Source organism: Orbicella faveolata, unplaced genomic scaffold (assembly GCF_042242905.1).
Source record: "Orbicella faveolata isolate gen_17 unplaced genomic scaffold, um_ofav_v1 contig_1, whole genome shotgun sequence".
Classification (NCBI taxonomy): Eukaryota; Metazoa; Cnidaria; class Anthozoa; order Scleractinia; family Merulinidae; genus Orbicella; species Orbicella faveolata.
In genome coordinates, this window is record NW_028301536.1 from 22,528,932 (window position 1) to 22,555,037 (window position 26,106).

At 38.4% G+C, this 26,106-nt stretch overlaps 1 protein-coding gene and 1 long non-coding RNA gene across 3 annotated transcripts; one reads left to right on the forward strand and one right to left on the reverse strand.

Moving 5' to 3' along the window:
- The first annotated feature begins 4,212 nt into the window (after positions 1–4,212).
- Positions 4,213–19,685, forward strand: LOC149118426 (ferric reductase 1-like). Of its 2 annotated transcripts, none has more exons than XM_089296034.1 (20): positions 4,213–4,639; positions 5,810–5,869; positions 6,240–6,413; positions 6,849–6,941; positions 7,619–7,677; positions 9,004–9,098; positions 9,173–9,246; positions 9,720–9,893; positions 10,488–10,580; positions 11,244–11,302; positions 11,915–12,003; positions 12,831–12,941; positions 13,640–13,755; positions 14,499–14,585; positions 15,021–15,118; positions 15,501–15,559; positions 15,718–15,891; positions 16,015–16,079; positions 16,724–16,837; positions 19,521–19,685. In XM_089296034.1, the coding sequence occupies exons 1-19, from the start codon at positions 4,622–4,624 to the stop codon at positions 16,814–16,816; spliced, it is 1,791 nt and encodes a 596-aa protein (XP_089152160.1). In that variant the 5' UTR covers positions 4,213–4,621; the 3' UTR covers positions 16,817–16,837; positions 19,521–19,685. The 2 variants fall into 2 exon arrangements, with proteins under 2 accessions (XP_089152160.1, XP_089152155.1); XM_089296029.1 differs by having other exon boundaries at positions 4,215–4,639; positions 16,012–16,079.
- On the reverse strand, positions 15,970–25,888 carry LOC149118427 (uncharacterized). The gene is made up of 2 exons (XR_016209192.1): positions 22,741–25,888; positions 15,970–16,896 (listed from the first exon to the last, which is right to left on the reverse strand). It is a non-coding gene; the product is annotated as an uncharacterized LOC149118427 (long non-coding RNA).
- Positions 25,889–26,106: the final 218 nt, after the last annotated feature.

A 26,106-nucleotide genomic window follows, 5' to 3' on the forward strand; every position in this document is an offset into this window, starting at 1 on the left:
GTCACAGACTCATGGTATTCGACCAATAATAGGTTGACAGTAGGCGATGAACATCGGACGTTAACCTAGTGTAAACAAAAGCAAACTTCTGCTTTATGTGCGACGAATAGTGAGAGATCGACTAGAAACACGTCAAATCGGCTTTGGACCTGCTTTTTACAACGAATAAGGTTAGAACAATTCGAAATTATCAGCTCTGTGTCTATTTCAACTCAACATAGGTCAAGTCATGTGGCGCATGCTAAAATATACGTCTAACCCGTAAATTGAAATTTGACGCGGGATGGTCAAATATTTGCATTTTTAACGTACTTTGAAAAGCTCTCGCGTCGCTCACAATCATTTGCCCAAAGAAATTTTAACAGGAATCTGTAGACCATCCTTCTGCGATTCAACCACCAGAAGCTTAATCCATTTGAAGGTTTCGTGCATGGTGAAAATTAATTATATTCACGAAGTACTTTTAAGTGAATGAAATACATGTCTTCGAAATTTAATTATTTTGCACCCAAAAAGACAACGCAACATTCCCTAAAATCAACCCAGTACACATTTAAACATTGCACAAAAATGTTTGAGTGTTTTAAAGACGGAAGAATGATGTGGTTTTGCATGCGAGGCTCTCAAACTTGCTTAATAAAATGGTGCGTCAAATGACGATTTTAACGGAATTTGGTAATTTGCATATTTCTTTGAAATAAAAGGATATTTTGCCAAAAAAAAAAAATCCAGTAGTTTTTGTCATGCCCTAGCTTATCTACCATAAGAATATGAGAGAAATCGAATTTTCGACCCTTGCAGCGAAATTAAGAATTTGTCTGATTTTTACAGGCAAGCGAATTTAGTCAACTGGTGAGGTTCCTTAAAGAGCAAGTTCACATTTAGCGACCATAGTTTCACGCGCCTTTCAGTCGCAAGATGGCAGGATTCGATGTCCCGTGGACAGAAATCTTAAAATTTTTTGTTCATTTTCGGACAATGTGGAGATAATTGTAAATAAAATCTGTTTCTGGAAAGAAAAGTATGGGTCACCGAACGTCCAAGATCCTTAAATCCAGGCAAAGCTATAGCAATGGCCATCTGCCCTATCATTGCTTATTTTATTACTAAGCGCGCGCTCTCATGCATGACGTGGCGTGTGAATTTGCGTGCGCAGTAAGGATGGGCGAAAACAGTTAGCGCGAACGTCCTTAAACTGTTGTATATGGTTGTACAGGCAAAAGTAAAAGAATAAGGTGTATTGGGTAGCTACACATAGTGCAAAAGCTTCCCTTTCATCTTCTGCAGACTTGATTGTTGGCTTATTTCGGACAAATTGAATGATTTAGTCACACAGGTTGATATTGTTGCTTCGATTAAAACTGAGCACTCTTCTATAGTACTAGAATTAGAGACGAGAGCTGCAAAGGACCTGGATTTTGGAAATTGAATACTTCCTTGCTGGACAGGCCAGATTATTTGGATATGATTAATAGTGAATTGCCAAACTAGTTAGAAGTTTCAAAGGATTTATAAGACAATAGGGCACAATGGGATTGGCTGAAATTTGAAATTAAAACAAGCGCAATCATTTATTCTAAAAAATTAGTACAAGAACGTAAAAAGCGAGAAGAGGAGTATCAAGATGCGTTAAATAAATTTCAAGAAAACCCCAATGAAATCATACTACAGGAAATTGGCAAATTAAAAAATGACCTTGAAGCACTGTACGATGAAAAAGTAGAGAAGGAATTGTTGTTCGTTCAAAAGCAAGATGGCACGAGTACGGTGAAAAGAACAGTAAATATTTTTTTAAAATCTAGAAAAACGCAATGATATAAAAAGCGTGTGAGGAAACTATACCTTAGTGATTCGTTTTCGACCGATCCGTTTGAGATAAAGAACGCTGAGAAACTTTTCTACAGCAATCTGTATAGCAGACAAAGAGTAACTCTAAGCAGTGAACAAACTTAAAACCTTTTGGAAAACGCAAACATATTGAAACTTTCTGACGAACTAAGTTCACGTTGTGAAGGAAAAATAACCTTTCAGGAGTGCGAGTCTAGCTTAGGATTCTTTCAAGTGGGTAAAACGCCCGGAGATGATGGCATTTCAATAGAGTTCTACAAAATGTTCTGGCCCTTAATAGGTGAATTTATTTTCTGGCCCCTACTAGGTAAATTTATGATCGCATCTTTTAATGAGGTCTTCGAGAATAAGGAAATGTCCTCCTCTCAAAAGCAAGCTATAATTACACTCATGGAAAAGAAAGGAAAAGATAGAAATTATTTAGAAAATTGGAGACCAATATCCTTAATTAATGTAGATGCCAAAACTGCTTCAAAAGTAATTGCATCAAGAATTATCAAAGTTCTTCCAGAGATAATACATGCCAACCAAACAGGTTATGTCAAGGGCAGGTTCATTGGCGAAGCGACAAGGTCAGTTATAGACGTTATGGAGTACACAAAATAACAAAATATAGCAGGCATATTCTTGTTCATTGATTTTGTAAAGGCGTTCGATAGTACTGACTGGAATTTTATCTTAAAATGCTTCGATAATTTCGGTTTTGGGCCTAGCCTCGTAAGATGGGTAGAAACATTTTATAGAGACATATCTAGTTGTGTTGTGTATTAAATAATGGTACTTGTGCATCTTATTTTGAATTACAGAGAGAAGTAAGACAAGGAGACGTACCCGTTATCACCATATTTATTATTGCAGCCGAAATTTTAGCAGTCGCTTATATTATTCGAAGCAGAAAAGACATTCAAGGCCTAATGATAGGGCAGGAAGAATTTAAGCTAGCGCTGGTGCAATGCATGTGCTCATGACCTTACTCTGTTTGTAACTAATATTGAATGTGCAAAACTATCCTTCAATTGCTTGATCAATTTAAAATTTGTTCCGGCTTGCAGATTAATCACACTAAAACTGACGCAATGTGGATCGGGTCATGCAGACAAAATACAGCGACACCTCTGGGGCTAAAGTGGAACAATAGTGTTAAAGCCCTTGGGATAGTATTTACCTATAATGATACTGACCAATTACCGAGAATTTTTTATGATAAATTAACAGACATCATAATACAAATACGGTTATGGAATTGTCGAGGTCTCTCACTATTTGGCAAAGTTACTGTCATTAAATCACTTCTGCTTATACCATAGTTCAAATAATTATATTATTATTGGTTTTACCTGATGTAATTATGTTTTTGACACTTAATAATACCGCTGCACCTTGTACTTAATAATGGAAATAAAAAGGTATATTGGATAGAATTGATTTTCTAATTTAACTTATTAACAATAATTGTTATGGCGTGAGTGGGAGAAGAACGGTGGCGGGTGTTCCATTTATCATCGACAATTGTACATCTCGTTGTGAACTTAAAATTCGTATAGACGCATATCTTGTCAGAAAAGAGTAGTTTCATAATTTATGGTTTAGGAGATACCGTCAAGACGTTCTCGTACACAAGAACTGCGAAGAGGGAGGGGCCGGGAATGGTAGGGGGCTATAGCCCTCCCACTTATAAATTTTCAAAAGTATAGGAAGTAAAACGAAAAGTAACAGAATGAAACAACTGGGTGATCAGTATTGAACATATTAAAAACTAGTTTGAAACTGATCCAAAAGGAATCAAACTGATCTCATAAAAACTTTGTTGAATCGTTCTCAAAGTTAAGTGTAAGGCATGCGATTTCACCGTTCGGACCTTTTTAGGGTAGAATATAGAATTAGAACAAACTCACGCCTGGCGTTTTCTGCCTGGCGTTTACTTCCATTGAAAAGGACTAAAAATAAAAGATTTCCTTGGGTGGGCCTCCCTAGTCCTTGTACAGTGTCGCAGTGTGGCGTTTTTACCCTGGAGAATCGAAGCAGGGGTACCCATCTTATAATGCCGCGGAAGCAACCCGTGGTGTTAGCTTGTTCTAATTCTATGTTCTACCCTGTACGGGTGAGGAAGGGGAAAAAATGGGTCTAGCGTGTTTCCAGAAGGCAGACTGATGAGTCATTAAGCCGACTATTGATTACTCATATGACGAAGGCATTTTGTGATTGGCAGGTGTATTCTATTGGTTATACAAATAGTAGCTTCCTTTTCCTAATGCGCGCACATTTGATGCATGATGCTGCAAATTACGTCACCAAAGAGGAAAACAAAACAAATCCTTCTAATTCAAAATACAGCTTTCAGTGCTTCTGGCAAAAAATGTTTCATTATAACTTTATAACGAACTCTGCCGTGTTTCTTATCAAGTGGATTTTAACCCTGATTTCAAATTTATCACGTAACGTATCGTCAAGGCTATTTTGGGAATAATTTACGGTTAAAATAGAGTGATGAAACAAAAAACGAAGCAAACTAGTAGACCATGACAGGACAATATGATTCTTAAAAGCACTTGTTTGTTTTGCGCTTCCATGACAATAAGAGCCGGAAAATTTAAGTGCATAAAAAGTATTTTGAGGTTCATATAAATTCACATCGTTTTGTATTCTTCTCGTGTTTGAGCCGTAGTTAAAGGAGAGATACGACGACTGATATTGCCACCAGAGACCGAAGTGATTTTAGAACATCTCAGTGTGCGAGTGAGCTCTACTCTGATATAAGTGAATACCTTCGGCAATGTTGAACGCGACAAAGGTAAGCTAACATTTACAGTAAAGATAATTCAGGGGACATCATCATTTAACGGTTTTCTTAGTACAGCATAGCCGGTCAATTTTTCGTATTACGCGCCAACACACCGTGCACAAATTAAATGCCGTTCGTTTACGTTCTGGCTTTGGGTTGGCGCGGACAATTTGACTACACTCAGATCGTAAACTTTGTATAAAAAAGGAATACACCGGGGCGTTATTAGGGGACTTTACTCGAGATCGAGTTCGAGATCCATTACGAGTACGACTGTTCAATTCTAGTTAGCAGGCCTCACGCTATCACGCGATATACCCATCTCATCCTATGAGCTTCGCTCTACCTAAAACCAACATGAAGAGCGAGGTCTCTGGAAACGTCACTGGTTTGAATTTCGAAAATCGTACTGGTACTCAATCATGTGCTCGTAGTCCAATCTAAAGGTCCCTAGCTATACGACGGTTTCGTGACCAAGAAACTATTTGAATATTGTGATTTATTTAACAACAATACAAATAAAACAGCGACATGTCAGTCAAATTCGACCAGAATGGAATAAGAGCATAAACTATGGTAGGATTAAACGAATATGTAGTAGCTTACACTGTCCTTTTTCTCCCTTTTCTAAGTCAGAGTTTTATGGTTCTAACGAACTTATAGTACCGTTAAGGGAAAAAGTTCGCGTGTTCAATTGTTTACAGGGAGGTCAATATAGATTCGAAAGCCATGAATAAATTTACATATCGCCCACTCCTTTGACGAGAACACCTCTACCACTAAAGCATACTTGTTCTCTATGAATGTATAATTGGGAGCTGGTGGCAACAATTTTATTATCTTTAACTCAAAAGTGTAAAAATAACGAAGATCATAGATCATTGAAAATCGACGTACCCTTCAGATAAGCTAGCTCTGTTAAACAATGTCTTTGTCCTACTATAACCACTGTGTGGTCACCGATATCCGCTATGTGGCTGTACTTGTCATAGATACAACATCACTTCAGAAATAGGTTGGATATACAATATATTCGAGTAGCGTATTTATATTCGATATTTTGGCTTCTCACGGTTTGTTTCTCACTGATGTGCTGGTGTTAAACAGCTTAAGAATGTTTGCCAGTCATTTTAATAAAGTGCCATTGATTTGTTTATTTTTCACTGTTTATCACTTCAGCACCTTTTATCGATTACGGTCTTGCTGATCTTGGTGTCAACAAAGCTGAACTGTCTCACGGTAGGTGTTCAGTTCAAACGTCGAACTTCACATGAGACGAATTAAACTGTAGTTTAAGTCCATCCAAACGGGTAAAGCGTGACCGTTGAGTCAAACGTCGAACTTATCACGAATTTAATTCGCTCAGTTTAGTTCGTCTCATGTGAAGTTCGACGTTTGACCCGGGCCTCAGTGTCTAAATTTGTGTCTTGATTTCTAATTGTAATTTTTGTTGTGTGACGTTAAATGACTTCCTTTGAGAGGATATTTTATCAGGGAGAAACAAAGGGAGTGGACGTTTCACTTGAAAACATGGAACTGAAATAAGATCAGAAAACGAAACTGTGTTCTTGATGCTTTAAATACCTTTTGTTTCAAATATGACTCTTAGATTACCACAGACGGCTGCGGAACAGAAAAAGGATGCTACATGTTTCCAGCTTCTTGCAGCAATAACTGTGATTTCTTGGTAACTTACAATGTGACAAGCTCAAATAAAGTTGAGTTCGAGTTGAGCGGCCAAGGTGACTGGGTAGCAGTGGGATTTAGCGATGACCAGTCTATGGTAATAATTTACTTTATTTTACTTGTGGGTAGTTTATCAGAAAATATCATGTTTGGTGTTAACTAAATCAGGCGTTAATCTACACGCAGCGTACTCCTCTCGATCTGTATGTACTTGCATGACTATGATTTGGAAAAAAGGCGTTTTCATTAAGACCCTGTATACCATTTCAAGCTTTTATCTTAGAATACTTATTGCGTCATTGAAAAGGCTTCTTCTGGGGACTCTAGCATAAACGCAAAAAAGTTAATTTCCCTTTGCATGCACTGTGTCTTGTCATGAGTATTGAGCGGCAGGGAATCCATTGTTTTATCGAAAGAGTTCTCCTAGCAAACAGTATGTGTCAGATGCATATGGAGTCGACAAAATGTTTTGAAGTTTGCAATCGTCATATAAGCATTTTGATATGTGATATATTGCTTTTTCAACTCACAGCCCGATACAGAGATTCTTATGTGTGTCAGCAATGGATCCCTTAGTGGTCATTATTATGCCTCAGAGAGATCTACGCCCACTATGACCACTCCGGTGGGTACCGTGTTTCTCTGTAGAAACTGTATTTTCTTTTTATTGGCGCAAAACGTTTTAATGGACTTCCCAAAATATTCTAAACGCTGAAAACATATAAGACTTCTGCCACCGAGCAAGAACCTTTTTATTCAGATCATGATCTTTTGAAACATTTCAACTGTAATATTAGTTTTATAATGTATTCTTAGATTTTATAGATTTCTAATGTATAATTTATAATTAATCAATAGTCTAGATAGATTTTTGATGTATAGTGAATTAATTTTATATTTAAGGGACCCCTATGGATACCAGCCTTCGAGCGGAATGGGTTACCCTGCAGAAATAAAGATTTACTTTAATTTACTTCACTTTTATTCTGGCAGTATCTTTTGTCGTTAATTTGGTGGAGAACGTACAGTTTCACAAGATTTTGCGTGGATCATTAAAATACATACATCTTACTAACCCAATTCGCGGGCCGTACTGTAAGTTACAGACCGAGTTTTTTTTCTGGGCATCAGGGAATGAAAAGTAGCAAAACACCCGTGTTACAACGAATGCGTCATCGTATGAACTACCTTGATGGAAGGGCTCAACCGTCATATTTTAAAAATAGTTATTAAATACTCGCCGGGCATTCATTTCCTAGCGACGTAGATGTAATTTTTGTTTTTGGATTTTGTCTACTTCAGACACCGACAGCAGTGACAGTTATTGAGCAAGCAAACGATGATGGAATGATGAAGTGCAGGTAGTTCTTATTTTTTATAACCTAGCTACGCCCTTGTCTGTTGGTGTGCTGTTCCTGCATAACATCACACACATGATTTTTAACCAATCACAGGGAGTCCACAACAGTAAATGTTAGTAAGGGCGTCATATTTTCGGACAGCTTTGCCTCATCTATATCTACATCTACATCTACATCTACATCTACATCTACATCTACATTAATATGTTAAGTGGGATAGTGAAATTTGCATATTCAGTCGTAGGATCCAGCAAAGAAACAGGCGATAAACAAGCGACAAGTTACTTCCATCAATCCGATTATTACTTTACGATAACTGCAGAAATTTTCGCGCGCTTATTGACTAATTTTTATTATAACATAACTAAAGCAAAGCGCGCGCTCTGATTGGTTAATTCATCGTCTTCTATTTGCCCATGCAGTGTACGCTGCTGACGTGAGTGCTAATGTGATGTAGCTCAATATATAGGGGGACTTCTTTGGTCCAATGTGTCGATGTTATGTTATAAAACAAATGGATGCACTTGGGAGGTTTGCCAAGCACACAACAAGCTAGAGTCGCACTCGGCTGTCGCCTCGTGCGACTCTTACGTTCTTTCGTGCTTAGCAACCTCCCGCGTGCATCCATAACTCAAAAGTGTAGGCTTTGGCGTTTACCATTTGTTATTTGTCAATAAGCCGACAGTCACATGAATTTGTAATTTATGGGATGCGTCAACGAGCAAGAGCGGACAATTCTTATTGTAAAAAACAAATTGACGTCAGTTTTTCAAGCGTCTGTCCTATTATTGACCATGAATTTCGTCGTAACATTGTCAAAGTCAGTCTGCGGATCCACTCGGCAGCTATCGCCTCGTGGATCCACAGCTACTTTGACAATGTTATGACGAAATTCATGATCAGTAACAGGACAGACGCATGAAAAACTGACATAAATTTGTTAAACATTTGATGAATTTTTTCTTCCTTTCCATTGGCACAGAGCCCATCACATGACCTGCAAATAACTGCGTGCCAAGAATATTCTGCTCATGCGTAATTAAAACTACGCGCGCTCTCGGGTGAAAAATGGCAGATCGCTTCCCTGGGCTGTAAGAGAGTGATTCAAATATGAAAACAAAATGGTGATCGAATGATAAAGCAATTATTGAACTCGGTTAGATATCGTGACTTGTCAGTCTCGCAGATCAAATAATTAATCATCTCGCCACTGACAGATCATGATATTTTGCTCAACCTCGTCCAATAATTGTTAACTTATGAAATGCAATTATACATGTAGCCACCAAATAAATGACAAATGTTCCTTTTTCTTCACGAACTCAGAATCTCGAGGGATATCAACCCAAGCCCAGCAATTCAAAATGTTAGAAATTTGAATGAAGAGGTTTATCTTTTGGGTGCTATTGGAAGTCTAAGTGGTAAGTGCTTGAATATTGAAAAAAACTATCAGCTCTGATTCTGTATTTGCTCAATTAAAAAGTTCTGTTTTCAGGTGTGACCATTCAACAACATTCTGACGTGGCCAGGCAGTCATCGAATTCAAAAATAACTGTGACGCAAGCTGAGGTATTGAAAGCTACGAGTATTGATATCGTTGGTTCTATCCTCACGGTTAAATCTTCACATTAATCAAGAAAAAATCAATCAGCAAGTCCTCGTCTTTTAGTTTTAGCTCCAGTTACCAATCAATCGAACAAACATACATACATTAATCGCCATACATGCAGTGAATCCATATGCATCATTAAGGTTAGTGCCGTTATTGTGATCGATTGTTTGATCGATCGATCAAACAAACAACCAATCATCAACCAATCTGCCAAACGAAGTTTAAAAATCGTAGTGTTTCGGCCTCTACTGTCTGTAGCGTTCTTCATCTAAGATTCAGTAAATAGCAAAACCCCTGGACATTATTTCGTCGTGAGCTGACAAGGACTGCAGTACGCGAACAAAACCTAATGGGTTTTTAACCTTCGATTCTCCACCTATGCTTCATTATTGTCTTTAAATTGTTATACTACATACATGTTTCTTTTTAGGACCCTACAACAACAGCAACAGCACAAGGCAGCTTCAGGATTCCAGACTCCTGCTCATCAAGTGACGACTGCGATTTTTTGGTGACATATCAAAGAATAGGTGATACAGTGGAGTTTGAGCTTAGTGGAAAGGCAGGCTGGGCAGGAGTAGGATTTAGTGATGACCAAAACATGGTAAATACCTCACGGGTACGGGCGATGTTTTATATATCATCTTGGGAACCTCAAGAACATCGAGAGTGGGCAGAAATAACAGGTCAATTTCCGGGTAACCATTTGTTAATCATCCTATGACCTTTGGCAGACAACATTCGGATGGTCTCCGGGTACATTTCAGAGACAACTTCGTGATCTCTACATCTTATAACAAATCACACCGTGTTGGCTTCTGTTGTACGAGTTCAAACCCTGTGACTCTTTATGCGCTAGTATTGTTGAGTGTACCACAAAAAAAGCACTGACGCATAGGTAGAAGCGGTTTATATGAGACTATTTAAAAGGGTAACATAATCGATGATTTCATCCTTTACCTTCGTAAACCTATCTTCTAGTTACATTCAGTAACTTCGTAAACCTATCTCCTGCTACATTTTAGGAGGCTAAGTAGTGTAGGTTTATTTTTATTTATATGTGATTATGGCTACAGTGTACTCCATCAAAGCTTTCGTCCGAAAGTGGGTAGACGCTCATACAAACTGGACGATGTCGATGGATAATTGATTCTTTAAAAAGCCAGGAGAGTTACAATCAACTTTTATTTATTTACAGGCCGATACGGACTTGCTCCTCTGCGTCAGTGAAAGATCAGAGAGTGGACATTATTACGCAGAAGACCGAACCACACCTACTATGACTACTCCAGTGAGTGTTTTGTTTGCGGCTTTCACGAAGCAAAGAACAACAATTATTACAGGAGACGATTATTTCATGGCACTGCTGTGCCGGACGCCCCCGACTCAGGCATTTAAAAGGAAAAACGGTTTTTCGATAGTAATAATAATAGTGCCATCTTGAAAACTCTTGGTTTTGCAAAGGTCTTCTCACCTGGCAAATAAATGACGAGGATAATTATGCTTTTCTTGAAAAAGAAATGTGCCAATAGGAGACTTTAGATTTGAGTACGAGCACGAGATCGATCTAGAACGAGAAAGAATTTTCAGTTCTAGTTTGCGGCTTCACATTTTCACGTCGCAATCCCATCTCATCCCATACCATGGGCTACTCTCTCTGCCCAAAACCAACGTGAAGAGCGAGGGTTCTGGAAACGTCACTGGTATGAAATTCGAAAATCGTATTCGTACTCAATTTCCTACTCGCTGACCAACCTGAAGGTCCCTAATGTGACTCGCAGTCGAAAAAGTCTTTAACATCAAAAAATGGTTTATGTTGACTGTTAGTGGTAAGTTTCCATTACGTTCGAGATCATGCACTTGACTTTAAAACATACGGAATAACCTTCCAAGGAATTGAAAGGTTTTTTTCGTTTATTAGTTTTATATTCCTATTATTTTGATATTTTTCCAGACTCCATCGGCGGTGACGATTCTTGAACACTCAAATGAAGGGGGCGTGGTGAAGTGCAGGTACATATCTTTGTTTTTGTTTTGATAATTCTAACGGAGCTTTTTTCAAAAGTCGTTTGACCGTCGTAATGTGTCCTCTATAAAAGGTGGAGTGCCATCTAACGCCTGTCACCAGTTTTACTAATGATTTTGTTCTATGAAGGGCCTATAAGAAAGCTATTCAAAACACCATCTTAGTATACCATTTGCGGTTGCTGCTTTGGACGTTCCCATGATAAACTGAACCTTTCGTGATCTGAAGTGAATTTTCCCATTCCCACCCCCTAGATAATCTGCCACAAGAAACCTCATTCAAGCAAAAAAGGGGGTCCCTGGATAAGAAACGATTAAAATAATCAGCGGCTGTGCATTAAAGAGAAGTTTTGGATGTAACATGTGCCATAGCAGGGCACGGAGTTCCCGGTGTCGTGGTCTGGCCTTGTCTCATGGGTTGATGTTTCACATAGGGTTAACCTCATTGCGCCTTCCCCTCCTGGACAGAATTGTCCAAGAAAAATTGCTATGACTATGGATGGCTATGACTATGACTATATAGTAACTAGTAAGAGATTCCAACAATAACGGAATTAACCGTCAATAATCGCATATTGTTTTACTTATTGAAATCTTCAGAATTTCGAGGATTATCGACCCACGGATAAGTAATTTCAGGGACCTGAGTCAACCTTGGTTTCTTTTGGGAGCGATTGGAGACTTTAACGGTGAGTTTTTACTTTAGTCGGCGTATTTTTTTTAAGAACTTCGGACAGTAATTACTACTACATAGTATTATTTCAATTAAAACGATTCAAAACGTACGCATATCAAAATGATTACTCCTAAGTTTCTCCGCTTTATCGTCTTTGCACATGCAAGAGAAAGGACAACCCCAAATATGTGTTTTCAGAAATGTTTTAAAGTTAGAGGATGTTTTTAAATCAAAGATCCTCTCTTGTACATAAATATAAGACCGAAACTCTGATCTTACCCTCTTCAAAAGACCATTTTTAATGAAAAAGAAAAATAATCCTTTAAGGCAGGTAAGATCGTTCAGTTTAAATTTAGGTTTTAAGGCGCATTTGAAATTTTCTATACTTTTTACTATACTATTTTATCACAATTTATTATGAACAGGTATACTTTCAAAAATAACCTGTAGAGACGAATTTCCAGATTAAAATACGGTCTAAAACGTTTTAATGTAATGGCTTGAAAAATTTAGGAAACAATTCCAATTGAGACTAAACTCATGCCTTTTTAAAATCTATTCACAAAGGAATATAGACTTTTTCTTTTTCTCCTTAGCAGCCAGATGATACTGTAAATACTCACATGAGCTACTTTACATGTACATACAATTCTTATCAGAAATTCATTATTGGATACTCATTATATGGTACTTTACTTCTTAGATACTTTATATTTTATTGTCATCCTTAATAACTTCATTGCGGCGTGGCTAACTCGAAAGCTTCTGTTCCTTTGGTCCCCTTCTTTTTATTAAATGCAATTTAACATTTACTTTGTTTTCATTTTCTACTTTTTCAAGGTGGAATTCAACAACATAGTCTCCGCCAGCCTACAGCCTCTAGAATTACTGTCACGGAGGCGGGATCTGCATCTTCAGACGATGGAATACTGACAAACATTATCGTCCACGGTAAAAACGATAACGCTAATGATGACGTACTTTAACTAATCAAAGCAGCTGTGTAATGAAGAGGCGTTTTTTATCATCAACACCGTCTTCGATGATTAAATCAGGAGTTAATAAACTTAAAATGATTTTGAAACTTGCAAGTCGCAATTCTACTGAAAGACACGCTAAACGCTTTGCCGCCGGGGCAGTTCCTTCACATAAGCTTGTAAATAGCACGGATCTGACTGATGGAGTGGTACAGTTTTTCTTAAGCAAAGCTATCTCTGTCGGCATCTGTAATTTCTTCTTATATTGAACTGGCAAGGGAGAGAGCTTCAATGGGCGACAGGAGTGGTGAGACATCTCGCTATAAAATTTTATTTTGGAGCCTAATTTTTGGAATATTTTCCCCTTTTCCCCATAAACAGTGCTGGTTTTCTATTTATAATACTGCACAGATCACAGCACATTGAACTCGGGTACCGGGGATATCTGAGAATCTTCACCACAATCATCTTAAATATCTTACAGTGTTATTTTCTAAAAGTGTCTCATCACTTTTGTGATCCATATATTGTTGCTTTCATTATCCCAATAGAATCTGCCCTCTAACCAAGATGGATATTTATCCCGATCGGGTACCAAGAGACCCATGGGATAATTATATGTGTACATGCCTTCCTATAACTGACTTCTTGATTTTATCTCTTCTGACACAGGAACTCTGATGACACTTGCTTGGATTTTGTTTGCATCTGTGGGTTTGTTCACGGCAAGGTACATGCGTGTAGTCTGGGAACCCAAACAGTTATTGGGGACGAAAGCCTGGTTTACGGTTGGTATTACTTCCACGAAAATAATTGACAAATAAATGAACCGAAAATAGGATAAAAGTCACTGTAGCTCACATATTAACGCTGTCACATAAAATGAGTTATAATTAATTGATCCTTTGAGACTCTAAAGTCTCAACTTTAAATTCCTTTCTTTTTACTACGCTTACCTGAATCAATCCAGGTTTTGGTATCTGATAAAGAAATCTCGAGAATTTCATCTCGTATCTTGCATTGGGCATCACGTGAATATGTTTGATTTTGAGTTTATATTTGACCAGACTAGTATGCTACTAGGAATCTCGCACCTCGAAACGTTACTTCAAAAAGTAGTTTTTGATAATTTCTTCTTTCTAATTTGGTCATCGCAAGAATAGTTAATAGAGGGAAATGGTTAGGAAGGCCGGTGGACATCAAAGAAGCAAACAGAAAGACTAAGATTTATGTTGGAAGGCCCTTGACTCTGCACATCTTTAGTCTTGTGTCTTATGCTCATTGACTATGCCTGAGTTACATAATCGCAATGCTTCTGTTGGTTAGTTGTATGAGAACACATAAACACACTTTGTATTTTGCCAGGTTTTGTGCAGAGTCAACCCCCGAAATAGCAAACAAAAACATACAACAAAGAACTGTGCCAAGTTTCCGAACCATTTCCCTCCATTAACTATGTCGCAGGCCTGTGAACGTGGCCTCTTCACTGCAATAAACAGAATGTTACTCAAAGTGCACTTGGGTCCTACAGGTTCATCGGACACTGATGACAATAACAGTACTGTTGACAGTGGCAGGGATAGTTGTGATCTTTGTTCACGTGAAAGGCTGGTCATCGGTAAGTCGTAAAATTAACTCAAAATCTCTGCAAATGAGGATTTTTTTCAACAATTTTTTCCTTAGTGCGGAAACGATTGGAAACATTTGACGAAGAAGCAAAATGTTTCTGAACAATTTCAGTCACAGATTGTGCTTCTCTAAAGAATTTTCTTCTTCATGAAATGTTTCTGTGTGTACCAACTGAAGACGTTGAGGGAAACAATTTTTGTGCAACAATGATTCTTTTTCGATCCGGGTAGAGGCTTTCTGGGTATAGAAGGACGGGGTAACTACGATTTTATGATTTCTTGATTATTGATTCAGTCTGGCAAAGACTTCGCTAAACGTCTCCGTCGAAACTGTTTTGAAGGGAAATTTAGCTCGCGAAAAAAATCTTTTCACACTGTTCACTTTAAGTTGATAATTAACTATCCATTTAATATTGTTTTAATAGGGCGCTGGAGCGCACCCTTATCTTGGTATTATCGTTCTTGCGCTTGCACTTGCTCAGCCAATCATGGCTGCATTCAGACCACATCCGGGTGAAGCGAGGTACGGCGGCGAATTCATTTTACCAATTGTAATGTAGTGAAAACGAGTTTGAAACTGTATACGGGCCGGATTCGGACGGGAGACCACTTTGTAAAAGTACGTTATTATTTCTCGCTCTGCTAAGAGGGTTTTTTTTATCGGGTACTTTTTATCTATTCTAAATAAAAGTAGGCTTACATATTCCAGTTCGCTCTGGATAAAGAGGGATTCCGTGAAACTAGCTGTGGCTGGAATGTGACTTTCCTCGCTATGTGTTACTGAACTTTACGTGTATTTCTCAAGGTCACTTGTTTGGTTTATAGAAAATCTCTCTTACAGTTCCAGTGCCTTAATAATCGAATATAAAACTTTAACTTGCGGTTTTTTATGTGTTTTGTTGTAGGCGCATAATTTTTAACTGGGCTCATAGGATTGTTGGTATCTCAGCGCTGATCCTTGGAGGTAGGTGTATGTTAGGAAGAAAATTTTCAGTGAATCAGAACTGAAACAGGAATATGAAAGCAAAACAGCCACATGTTGTAACATAAGTTACAATTTGTTTGTTATAACAGTTGTCTGTATTTCGCCATATCCACCATAAAAAATGGTCTCTTTTGCAGCTGTTACAGTCTACTTGGGATTAAAGACGAATCAAGTCGGCTTAGAAGAAAAGGGACTTTACGCAGTGATCAGCTTCTTCATTGCAGTGTGCTTTGTTTTCTTATTTGAGCTGTACCTGATCATGTCTAAACAGAATCGAAAGAAGAGGCCTGTTCCAGTAGGCACCACAAGAGGTAGGAAAGTGCTTTTTGGCAGCCTCTTCTTCAATAGGGTGTCTATAAACAGTTTCTGCTTATCCAGTTGAAAAGGGCTTTTTTTGAAAAGGACGTTCTTACGTATTTTAATTTTTGTAGTAGATATTCCAATGGAGCAACCTGGACATCAGACCCCAGCTTGGTCAGAGCCTGAAATGCCATTTAAGGTATCTAATGCATGAGCTTATGAGTTTATACATCCACGAACGAGTTACCAAAGAGCCTCTTATGAGCACGATGACATCAGGTCTTATAATCATATTAAGGTTTACCGACACGGTCAAACATCAACCACGAGTAATTTTAATCACGATTCATAAGAGGTTTTTAAGAGAGTCATGTGCCCTGATTTAGATAAAACACCACTCACGTTTTACCACTACGCCATAATGGAGACTGCGGGCGCTTAGTATTCGACCAAAAATTCCGAAACTTTTGAAACGGGGACAAATGGAACGGAAACATCCTTCAAAAGTTTCCGGGAACTGATCCAAACTGTGAACTACTCCAACCTAAAACTTTAGAAATGCCGGGTAGAAAATCTAAAGGAAAGTTAAATTCCCGCAGAACTGGGGTATATATACCTGGCGAGGTTGCCCTCTTTTACCGGAAATTCCAGAAAATGCTTTTCCATTCGCCACTGGACACGTCCGAAATTCAAACAGGAATTTTTGGTAGAATGCCAAAGCGCCCTCGGTCAGCCCCCAAACTGATTAGAACCTCCGAGCGTTAATACCCTTATCATCTTGAATTGCATTAAATTATTAACATTTTCATCTGAAAATAAAATGGATTCATTTTGTCCCTCTAGGAAGCCATGATCCGCACTTTCATGTTTCTTTTCGTCGTACTCGTTGGAGCCAGCGTGTCGCTTACAATATTCTTACTCATGGTGTTTAAATAGACTCAGGATACTCACCGAAAGGTGAGTAAAATGTCATATTATCTTATCACAGTCTGAAATAATGTGCAGTCCTCCAATCCCTAAATTAAATTAAATTTGTTAGCGAGTGCCCCTCGTATATATTTGTTTTATACGCGAGCTTAGTATAAAACAGGGTTATGTAGAAGTTTGTCCAAGAAAAATACACGCGATGAAATAAGATTAATATTTCACACAGTAAAATGGGCAATGTAAAGTCATTATACTGAGCAAAAACGAAAAGACGTCAGGAGTGTGGTTCTTGGCTCGATTGCTTGACGACTACAAAGGAACTACTCTCGACCTTATTAGCGTGGAGCAATTTGGCAATACTAATAGCATTGTATTCGATGCAGATCAGTCCCAGTCAACCTGTCTTGAGGTGGCTCAACAGTTATGTTATGTTCTGAAAACTATTTTTGCATTCGTTTTAACACCCAGTCCTCTCAAACTTATTAAATGCAATAACCAATGATGATATATTGATTTACTATCATCTCTGTTTAAATCCTGGCTTTTAATGTTGAATTATAAATGCCCAAACAAATGCGTTTTTTACCGTGTTTATGGCTTTATTCATGATTTTCTTGAAATTCCTCCGATGAAATCTTCCAAACTTTTTCAAGTACATTAAACCCGGCGGGAACTGACGAATTTTAAACACGAAGAAAGTGACAAAGTAGGGTTTGTAAAGGCAGTTTTTTTTTTTAGATTTTTGCAGATTTATGTCTTTTAGCGCTACGGAAAAACTGGTTAGATAGATTACCCTGAGAAACGAGCTCCAACTAAAGTAAAGTATTTATTACCCGCCTGCCAAATTTTACGGAATTTCGCTGAAGGAAACGCGAGAACATTCACTCTCAGTTTTGCTTTTTTTGTCCTCATGTTGACGTCATAAAATATCGAAAAACACTGACGTTTTCCTTTGAGCGCGCTTAGATTGCTCGAGCTTTCATCCTAGGCGCGGGTGCGATCGTAAAACTATAGGGAGCCGCTTTAAGCAGTGCAGCCCGTAGTTTTATGTGCATGTAGCTGTATGTGGGTGACAATGGTGTCATGATCAACGCAGATACAGTCAAAACTTTATTTTGTTCAGATAGACAAATTTTGGCATCAGTAGTGTTTAAGGTTACAGTATACCTTCGGGTCGGCAATTTCCTTCAAATTTGGATTTTTGGGTCAAAGTAGTGGTCGAAGAATAATCTCTAATTTCTGAAAAAAAAAATTGAAAAAGGCGAAATATTGGCGGAGAAACGGCGGTTTTACCTTTTCACCGGAAGTAAAGTTTACCTCTTGATTGGCAGCCCTATGGTGCGTATGCAATCAACCGAGACGATTTTCGCGGGAATTACCTGTATGCATGTCACGAATTGACTACTCAGTTGATCAGCATTGTTGTTCTGACTACCCAGCATTTTTGGTATTAGCTGTAACTCTATTAAGTTATAAGTAAACATAGACCACGTTAAAACCATGGACCAGTTCAAAAAAGTGGAAACAGCGAAGAACGAATGAAAATACGTCAATTAGTGAAGAAGCGAAAGTTCGCCACGCGGATGAAGCTATAGCTATCGTCTAAGGCGGGCAAAATATTTGTAGTAAGAGAAAAGAAAGGTTCTGTAAAAATTTCGGAACTTGACAGCAATAACAGGGATGTTGACAGAGATTCTTCTGATGAGTCCGATATCGACGAATCGTCGGACTCAGTGAGACCATTTGAAATATTATCCATGCACAGAAGGTTGACCACACACAATCGCTCCACCGCGCTTTCTTTTGTTTGTTTACTTCGCCCAGCGACTCTAGCGTTCGTATCTTTTTTAGTCTTCCCCATTTTGCTAGACCAGCTTCAAGAAAAACAGAGCTACAGAAAAATTCTCTCTCCGCCTTGGGCGCCTTGAGCGCATTGCGAAACACTAGGGTGTTTTTTGGAGATTTACGCGAGTAAATTTTACCAGGAGGTTAACGGTAGTAAATTTTCCCTGCACTGATTGGCTCAGTTATCTGAGAACCCAGTTGAAGGCGTTTGTGGGCGGAGTTTGTTTGCGAAGCAGAAGATTTTTCTTAGCGCTGTTTTCTCGAATAAATTTTTTCACTTGAAGCAGACACTTTAAAGAGTTATAACTCAAAGGGAATTTGTTCAATTGCCCTCAAATTTGGACAGTAGCTAGTTTAACATAAAAACTACAAAAGCGTGTCTGGGAATTGTTAATTTCGAAATACCTTTTCTTCGAGAGCGATTTTTGTACGATCATTCCACATTTTTTAATCCTATTTCGAAAATGTTCTGTAACTTTTTACTGTAATTGAATATGCCAAAACGCAGACACGTTTTTTAAGCGCTTTGGACCCTGAAACCGAGGAAAAAATTAAATTGGCGAAAAACGAAATTCGCTTTGACTTGTAGCTTTCGAAAGGTGATTCGGGCGCTTGCATTCAGTGGTCGTGAAAAACTCGGCAATTTATTTTATTTCAAAATTCTTGGTATAGTTTGATAGCCAGCTCTATAAGCTTTAATTTCATATGGGGGTTTAGGTATCTACAGCTTAAAATGCACGCGCTACATCGCTTGCACGCGAGACACCCCTGAAGGTATACTGTAACCTTAAAAACAAGCGAAACCGCCCACCGCAGCGAATTTAATTCAGCATTAACTAAATCATTTTATTTTCATTTTTTCCAACAGACACAACTTCATTCAAACTTCAGCCTCCAAGGAGCTCAACATTACTGCTATCTCTCTGAATGATCAGCTGCATTTTTAGCTCATCCACGAAATGTGTAACATAGCAATTACTTTTCGCCTGCTTCACGGTGATGCGAAAAAATAAAGAACGATTTCTGAGTTAAACACTTCACGATCGAACCCAGAGCAAAACGTCTATATCACTTCCTTTATGCATGCTCATATTTAAAATACTCATTTTCCGTCGTTTTAAATTACATTCAAGTTTAGTAATAATAATAAAGTAATAATAATAATAATAATTATAATTTTTACAATTCTTTATTTCAAAGATGAAGAAAAAGGTGCTAATTACAAATTGAATATCTTAAAAAGTAAATGGTTATTTTTAAAATATCGAAAAAAGTATAAAAAAAGGGCAGTTGTTAATTGCAATTTACAAACAGATGTTACACGAGGGACCATACAAAGACAACGATTAAATAATACACAGATTTTACATTGTTACGCCCCAAAAAATTACGCGTACGTTTACCATATTTGTGGAGCATGAGTTCAAGCATGGTATAATGGCTCGTGCATATACCACAATGGCTAAGCCAATGAAAACTCTTGAACTGCATTATCCAGTGATCCAGTTTTTAATAATAATTGATAGAGGAGTCCAAGGACCATGCGAGGGGTGGGGTATATTATATGAGTACCTCATTCTTGTCCTTGTTCAATTTCAGCTTATTACAAAGCATCCAGTTTTAAACTTGAGCTCTTTTTGACAACACGGCATCAGGACCCCTTTACAGGCCTTCTGATAGGGTGCGATGAAAAATTGCAAATTATGCGAAATTTGCAGGGCAGATTATGGGATTAGAAAGGCCAATTGTGCGATAAATAATGTAAATTATGCGATTTTTTTCTGAGCAATTTTAGGCTTGTTTTATATGGTTTCAGGATAAGAAAAACACTTTTTTGCGGCCTTAAAGACATTTTGAACACAAAGGAACAGTAATTATGCATCTTGATCGACATTAGTTGGGATAAATAAAAAAATTGAGGTCTTCTGCACTATCGGTGCACCACGTTAAAAGTTGAAAGGACACAGCTAACATGCCAAATGAATGATTAGCTTCTTACGCTTTGTTTTTATGTGCAATATTATATTTCTGAATACAACAAACCAACGTTTTTAAATTTATTTTGCAAGGATCATCAATAAAACCACCATTGAATTTTCAGTTTTTAAACATTTCATCCTGCTTCACAATAATATTATTCAATCCATAATTAAGCAGGCAGATCATAAACTTATATAAAACCCCACAGTACATGTAGGTTAATTTATAACATATACCAGTCTGTCAAACTCACATCTGATCTCATAATAGTATTGTATAACAAAACTAGCTTGAACATAACAAAACAGTCTTTCTCCCTGTAGACAGTAGTTGATAATCAAAGGGGAGTCACGACTGAAATTTTTTGGTCAAATCCAGGGGAAATTGGAGTAAACCGACTCGAGTTAGCGGGGTTCTACTGTACAAGTTGACTGCGGGAAATTTTGTCACGAACAAAATTTTCTTCAACATGTTTCAAAAATCTCACTGGTTAAAGTTTGCAAGGTGACGAAAACATACCACGACCAAACGTCTACACAGATGAATGTAGCCAGTAAAACAAGTCATTTGGTTAAAAATGTCGAACCATTTCCAACTTAACAATTAACAAACCATGTTTCCAATTGAACGTATAACCTCCATCGAGTCCGATTCTGCATATATCAGCCATTCAGATTGGCTAATCTGAACAAAGGGCGCGTTTGTGTTTCACCAATAGGCGACTCTTTAAGAATAAGACTCGTACCAGGCCCCCAACATGCAAAATAACGCCTTGCAGCTTGGAATGTTTACAAAATCGAAGGTGACAAAGGTTTTTTAGGCTTTTTCCAAGATAAATCATCTTAAAAATGACGTATTTATGCAGGAATTCCGAAGAAACTTGTTGATTTATGTTTTATTTTATGAATTTTGTGCGTTCTTTTGTGAATTATGCGATTTTTTGAGAATTGTGCGATCGGATGCGATTTAAGGCCGATTGTGCGAAATCGCACCATCGCGTAATATCAGAAGGCCTGCCTTTAGCTAAATTCTAAAAAAACTGCAAAAGGACATGCAAATTAAAAAACAATCTCGTAAACAGGCATCATTTTCTTGCTAAGGGAAAAATTTTCTGTGGATTTCAGTTTATTTTTACATTATTCAGCGCTTAATTTTATCCAGTTAAAACATTTGTGCGTCAGGCTAAAAACAATAAGACTCTGCGTCAACTTGGAATTAAGCTAAAAGCGTGGTCGGCTTCACTTGTGAAAAGCAGGTGTGTGTACCTTATATTTTTTTCACATCTTTGAGATTAAAGCTTCTTTTTAGCTAGTGAAACTGTTGTATATAATTGTAAAAGTAAAACTAATAGGATAGGGGATACTAGTCTATTAAGAGCAATTCTCCGAGAAAGTGAAGCAAAGTTGGAAATGAAAAATTTTACCCCCCCCCCCCCCCCCCCCGCTTCAATTTTTGTGTGGAGGTAGGTTACCTTAGGGGATAAACAAAAACAACCATATGTGGATCGGCAGATGTATCGTTGCCATGGTAACCGCACTAGATGACGTCGGCCTCAGGACCATGGTTTGAGCAAAAGTTCCACTCTCAAAAAGTAAAAGTAAATGAGTCTGGTTCTCGGGTGCATGTGAACCAATTCAAATGAAATTCATACAGATGGTAGACCCACTCTCCCAGTTAATAAAATTTGCCGTTAAAGTATTTTGGGTGTTATAAACAAGAAGAAAATGCTCGTCTTACTATCTTCCCTGTCAGCCATTTAGACAGGCACGAAAAACAAGCAAAACCATATTCGTAATTTCTCCTAAAGTACTCTTTCCACATAAACCAAATTAGCAGCAGAGATTACACAGATATTGACGTTTCTAAATATCATAAAATCAATTTGGGGAAAACTATATTCTGGCCATGGGTGCTGAAGACACCTGGGGCAAATTGCAAAAAATTGCAAAATTGGTAATTTTGAGGGCTCTAGTATTTGGCTCAAACACGCTTTAGAGAGTGAAAATCGGCTTCAAAAGTATCTTTTATCGTCTTGTCTGTTACCTACATTTAGTTAATAGGGTTTTGGCCAAAGAATTTGATGAAATATAAATTGATACAAAACTTACCTTGAAGGTTTGAGAAATTCTTCAGGATGCTTTCGTCGCGTGGTTCTCTCCAGTGTCTCTCCTTCGCTCGCTCCATTTTCTTGACCAAATCTAGCGCTGACTCTAATCTAATGGTTACTACCATCGAACATCCAGTTTACCGTGTTTCAGACCAGAGATGATGACACAAGAAGCCCGCATACACTTGACAAAGAACAGTTGAAAGGTCAAAACATGGTCGTAATACTTGCGATTTCTACCGTCGAACACCTAAATTCATCAATATTAACCAACCAGGAAGTAAAGTAAATGTGTCGAGATCTATGTACAAAGCAAATGCATGCCCTTCAACAATCCAAAGTAACGTCTTGGGCTAAAATCAAGTCAGATATTACGATAGTCGATAAGCCAAGAATGGTGAATAACTGAACGCGTAGGCCGGACGTCGGAGAAGCACGACTGCTGACCGGATGTAACACAATGTAATGGGATGTAACACCGGATGCAAGTTTAATGATATCCTCTTGTAATGGGGTTGTTTTACAATGGCAATGGCGAAGAAAGCCAAAACAAAACCAAAAAAAAAAAAAAAAAAACGAAAACCGAAGAACCGAATAAAAGCATCAACGAAAAATTAAACGTTGAGCGATCTCATACCCTGGGAAACTACGAACAAGGTTGAAATGTTCAGGTGCAAAGTCTAACTCGGATTCATACGCACCACAGGGCCCTACGTTGAATTCTATTTTTTGTTGAATGGATACAAGTGCAATCTGCATTTTTGACACGCACAGCATGAATTTCCCTTTTTTGCATACCTGTGTAGACAGACAGAGTTCGAACGTCCAAGAGTTGTTAGAAAAACTAACTTCCTTGTTCTCATTCAAGCCTGCACATCATTTGTTGTTAACAAAAACCTGAACATATTTTCACACCTGTCAGTACTCCTGGATTTACTGTAGCTAAACCAAGAAACGATAAATGGTATCCTCCCCTATACAAACTTGATCCAGTGTAGTAAAGCCAATGGAGGTAATCAGATTGCGTAAAACGATCAGTGAAGCGCTTTTCTTTTGTCCTCTTTATTCACCATTGTATTAAAACAGTCATAAAAGCGGATCAAAAGTAGTAGTAGTATATAGGGGATTAACCAAATACCGTTTCGCAGAGGGAGCTTTATTTCACCTTATCGCAGCCCCCACCATCAAGTCCGGCCCGAGCTTGTGAGGGCCGGACTTGATGGTGGGGGCTGCGATAAGGTGAAATAAAGCTCCCTCTTTGAAACAGTATTTGGTTAATTAACAATTATTCCATGAGCGCGCGTTGGATATGAGATGGTAAATAGCCAACGAGGCCCGTAGGGCCGAGTTGGCTATAACCAATCTCATATCCAACAAGCGCGAATGGAATAATTGTTTTATTAAATTCGGTGTGTTTGTATTCTTGGAAATATAGCTTAATTTTATTGGGTTTTAATTTTACAAAACGACCGGAAGTCGATGTGACAAAAACAACAACAAGTGGGAAATCACATGACATGCGCGCCGTTTGTAAAATTAGTTCAATGAAAAATTTGAGAGCGAAGCAAACGAATTTGCTGAATGAAATTGCAATCAAGTAGAATTCAAGAAACGTCTATCAAATGAAGGAGATATAACCTTGGCCAGAAAGTTTGAAAAGCGTTCAAGTTCGAGTCATGGAGAAGAGCCAAATAATTGTGCACTTGCACATCGCCATTGTAATAATGCTGCGGAAAACTTTGATCGCCATGTGACACAGACGTTGTGCCAAAATTATCCTCGACAAGATCTCTCTCAGGATTTGAAAGCCTTGGCATTTCGAGCTGTATGTGTGGAGCTCATTGTTGGTCAGTTTTAGAGTCAAGGACAGAAACTATCTTAGCGTCAGATTCATCTTCAGAATCTCCGAGGCCACCCTGGTGGTTTTTCGTGGCTGGTAAAGAACCGGGCTTACTTCGGTTCAGCTCAAAACACTCAACTCCTTGAGGTGTTTTTCGCAAGGACAGAATTGTTGGCGCTAGCTGTCGTTGATTCTCTCGTCGTCGTCGCCCAAAAAAGAGACTGAGATAAAACTAGGTCGTCCTCTGTAGCTGTGCGGGGTTCTTGCTCTCGGCCGATCCGAGCTTGCTTAGTCGAACAGTTTCCTCATCTGCTCATTGGAAACTGGTTTCTTATGGACTACGCCGGCAATTATGCCTGTTTTCCTGCGGCCTTTTACAAATGCATATGCTCTAATAATTTATTTGCCTGGTCAGAGATAATGGAAAACGGTTTGTTGTGCGGCGGCGTGCGAAGGAAATGATCAACTGGCGGCTTTAATGGATTTAATCAATGAACTTTTGCAATACGTGTCATCTTTCTTCCTCGCAGACGAGTAAAAACACTTCAAGTGAACATTCAGTTCTTCTTTTGACATTTCTTATATCGGTTTCGAAAATTTGGTGCCACCAGGACTAGCAAGCCATTCTGTTCAGGTAAAATTTGTTTTTGTTACATAATCTTCATGAATGCGTAAAATCTCGCCGGTCATATTTTAATTTTGCAACTTTAAGGGAAACTTAACGTATACGTACCGTTAAATAATCTTATCTCGAGCTTTGTGGCTTTTTTGTTGATACTGGGTCGGCATTGTCCATAATTTCCTGTATTTGCTGTGTAGATAGCTCACCGAATGTGCTTTTTTTCATCCATTTTTTTTTGTGGACGAAACTTTGCTTCACGCGAAAAAGCTCATGCCGAGCGACATTTGCCGCTTTCATTTCCATATAAGGTCAAACGCAGGTATAATGGCTGGTAACCGAGATCCAGTGAACCAATCAGAAAGCTAGAATTGCATTATCCGAGGCTGAGAATTTAATAATCCCCTATATACTACTAACAACAAAGGAGGGCCCATATTAGAAACAAGCGAGCCCGTTGTTATACCGCCCGAGCCGGGATGACTCGAGCGCCAAACAAGTGCGGGTGGCTGATGCGGGGCCGGAAAGAAAGCTGCGAAGTTTCCGAGGCCATCCAAAATCTCCCTCCAGAGCCTCGTGAGATGATTCTCAAGGAGTGCATTGCAATCAAAATAAAAGAAAAAAAGGAAATGGGCTGGGACAAGGTCCACGAGCATATTTCAAAACTGCCAGTCTGCGAATTCAAGCAGCAAATTGTGCGAATGGTAATTTGTTTTGATTACCCGAACTGTTATTTCGAGGATTGTTGTTTCCCCTGTTTCGAAAATGAGGGAACTGTTCATAATGCCTTGGTTAGGCCGCCGAATGATCCAGAACATCTCATTGAAGCTGACCCTGATTACAAGAATTTTTTAGAAATATGCTCCTGGAACGGTTACGATTGGCACGAGTGGTTCCTTTTAGGCGGG

What these genes read in the sequence shown, in the direction of transcription:
- LOC149118426 (XM_089296029.1), top strand. An exon ending in GATGGAATGATGAAGTGCAG is followed by an intron (nt 7,678 to 9,003) that starts GTAGTTCTTATT and finishes TCACGAACTCAG; the next exon opens with AATCTCGAGGGATATCAACC. An exon ending in CACCTACTATGACTACTCCA is followed by an intron (nt 10,581 to 11,243) that starts GTGAGTGTTTTG and finishes ATATTTTTCCAG; the next exon opens with ACTCCATCGGCGGTGACGAT.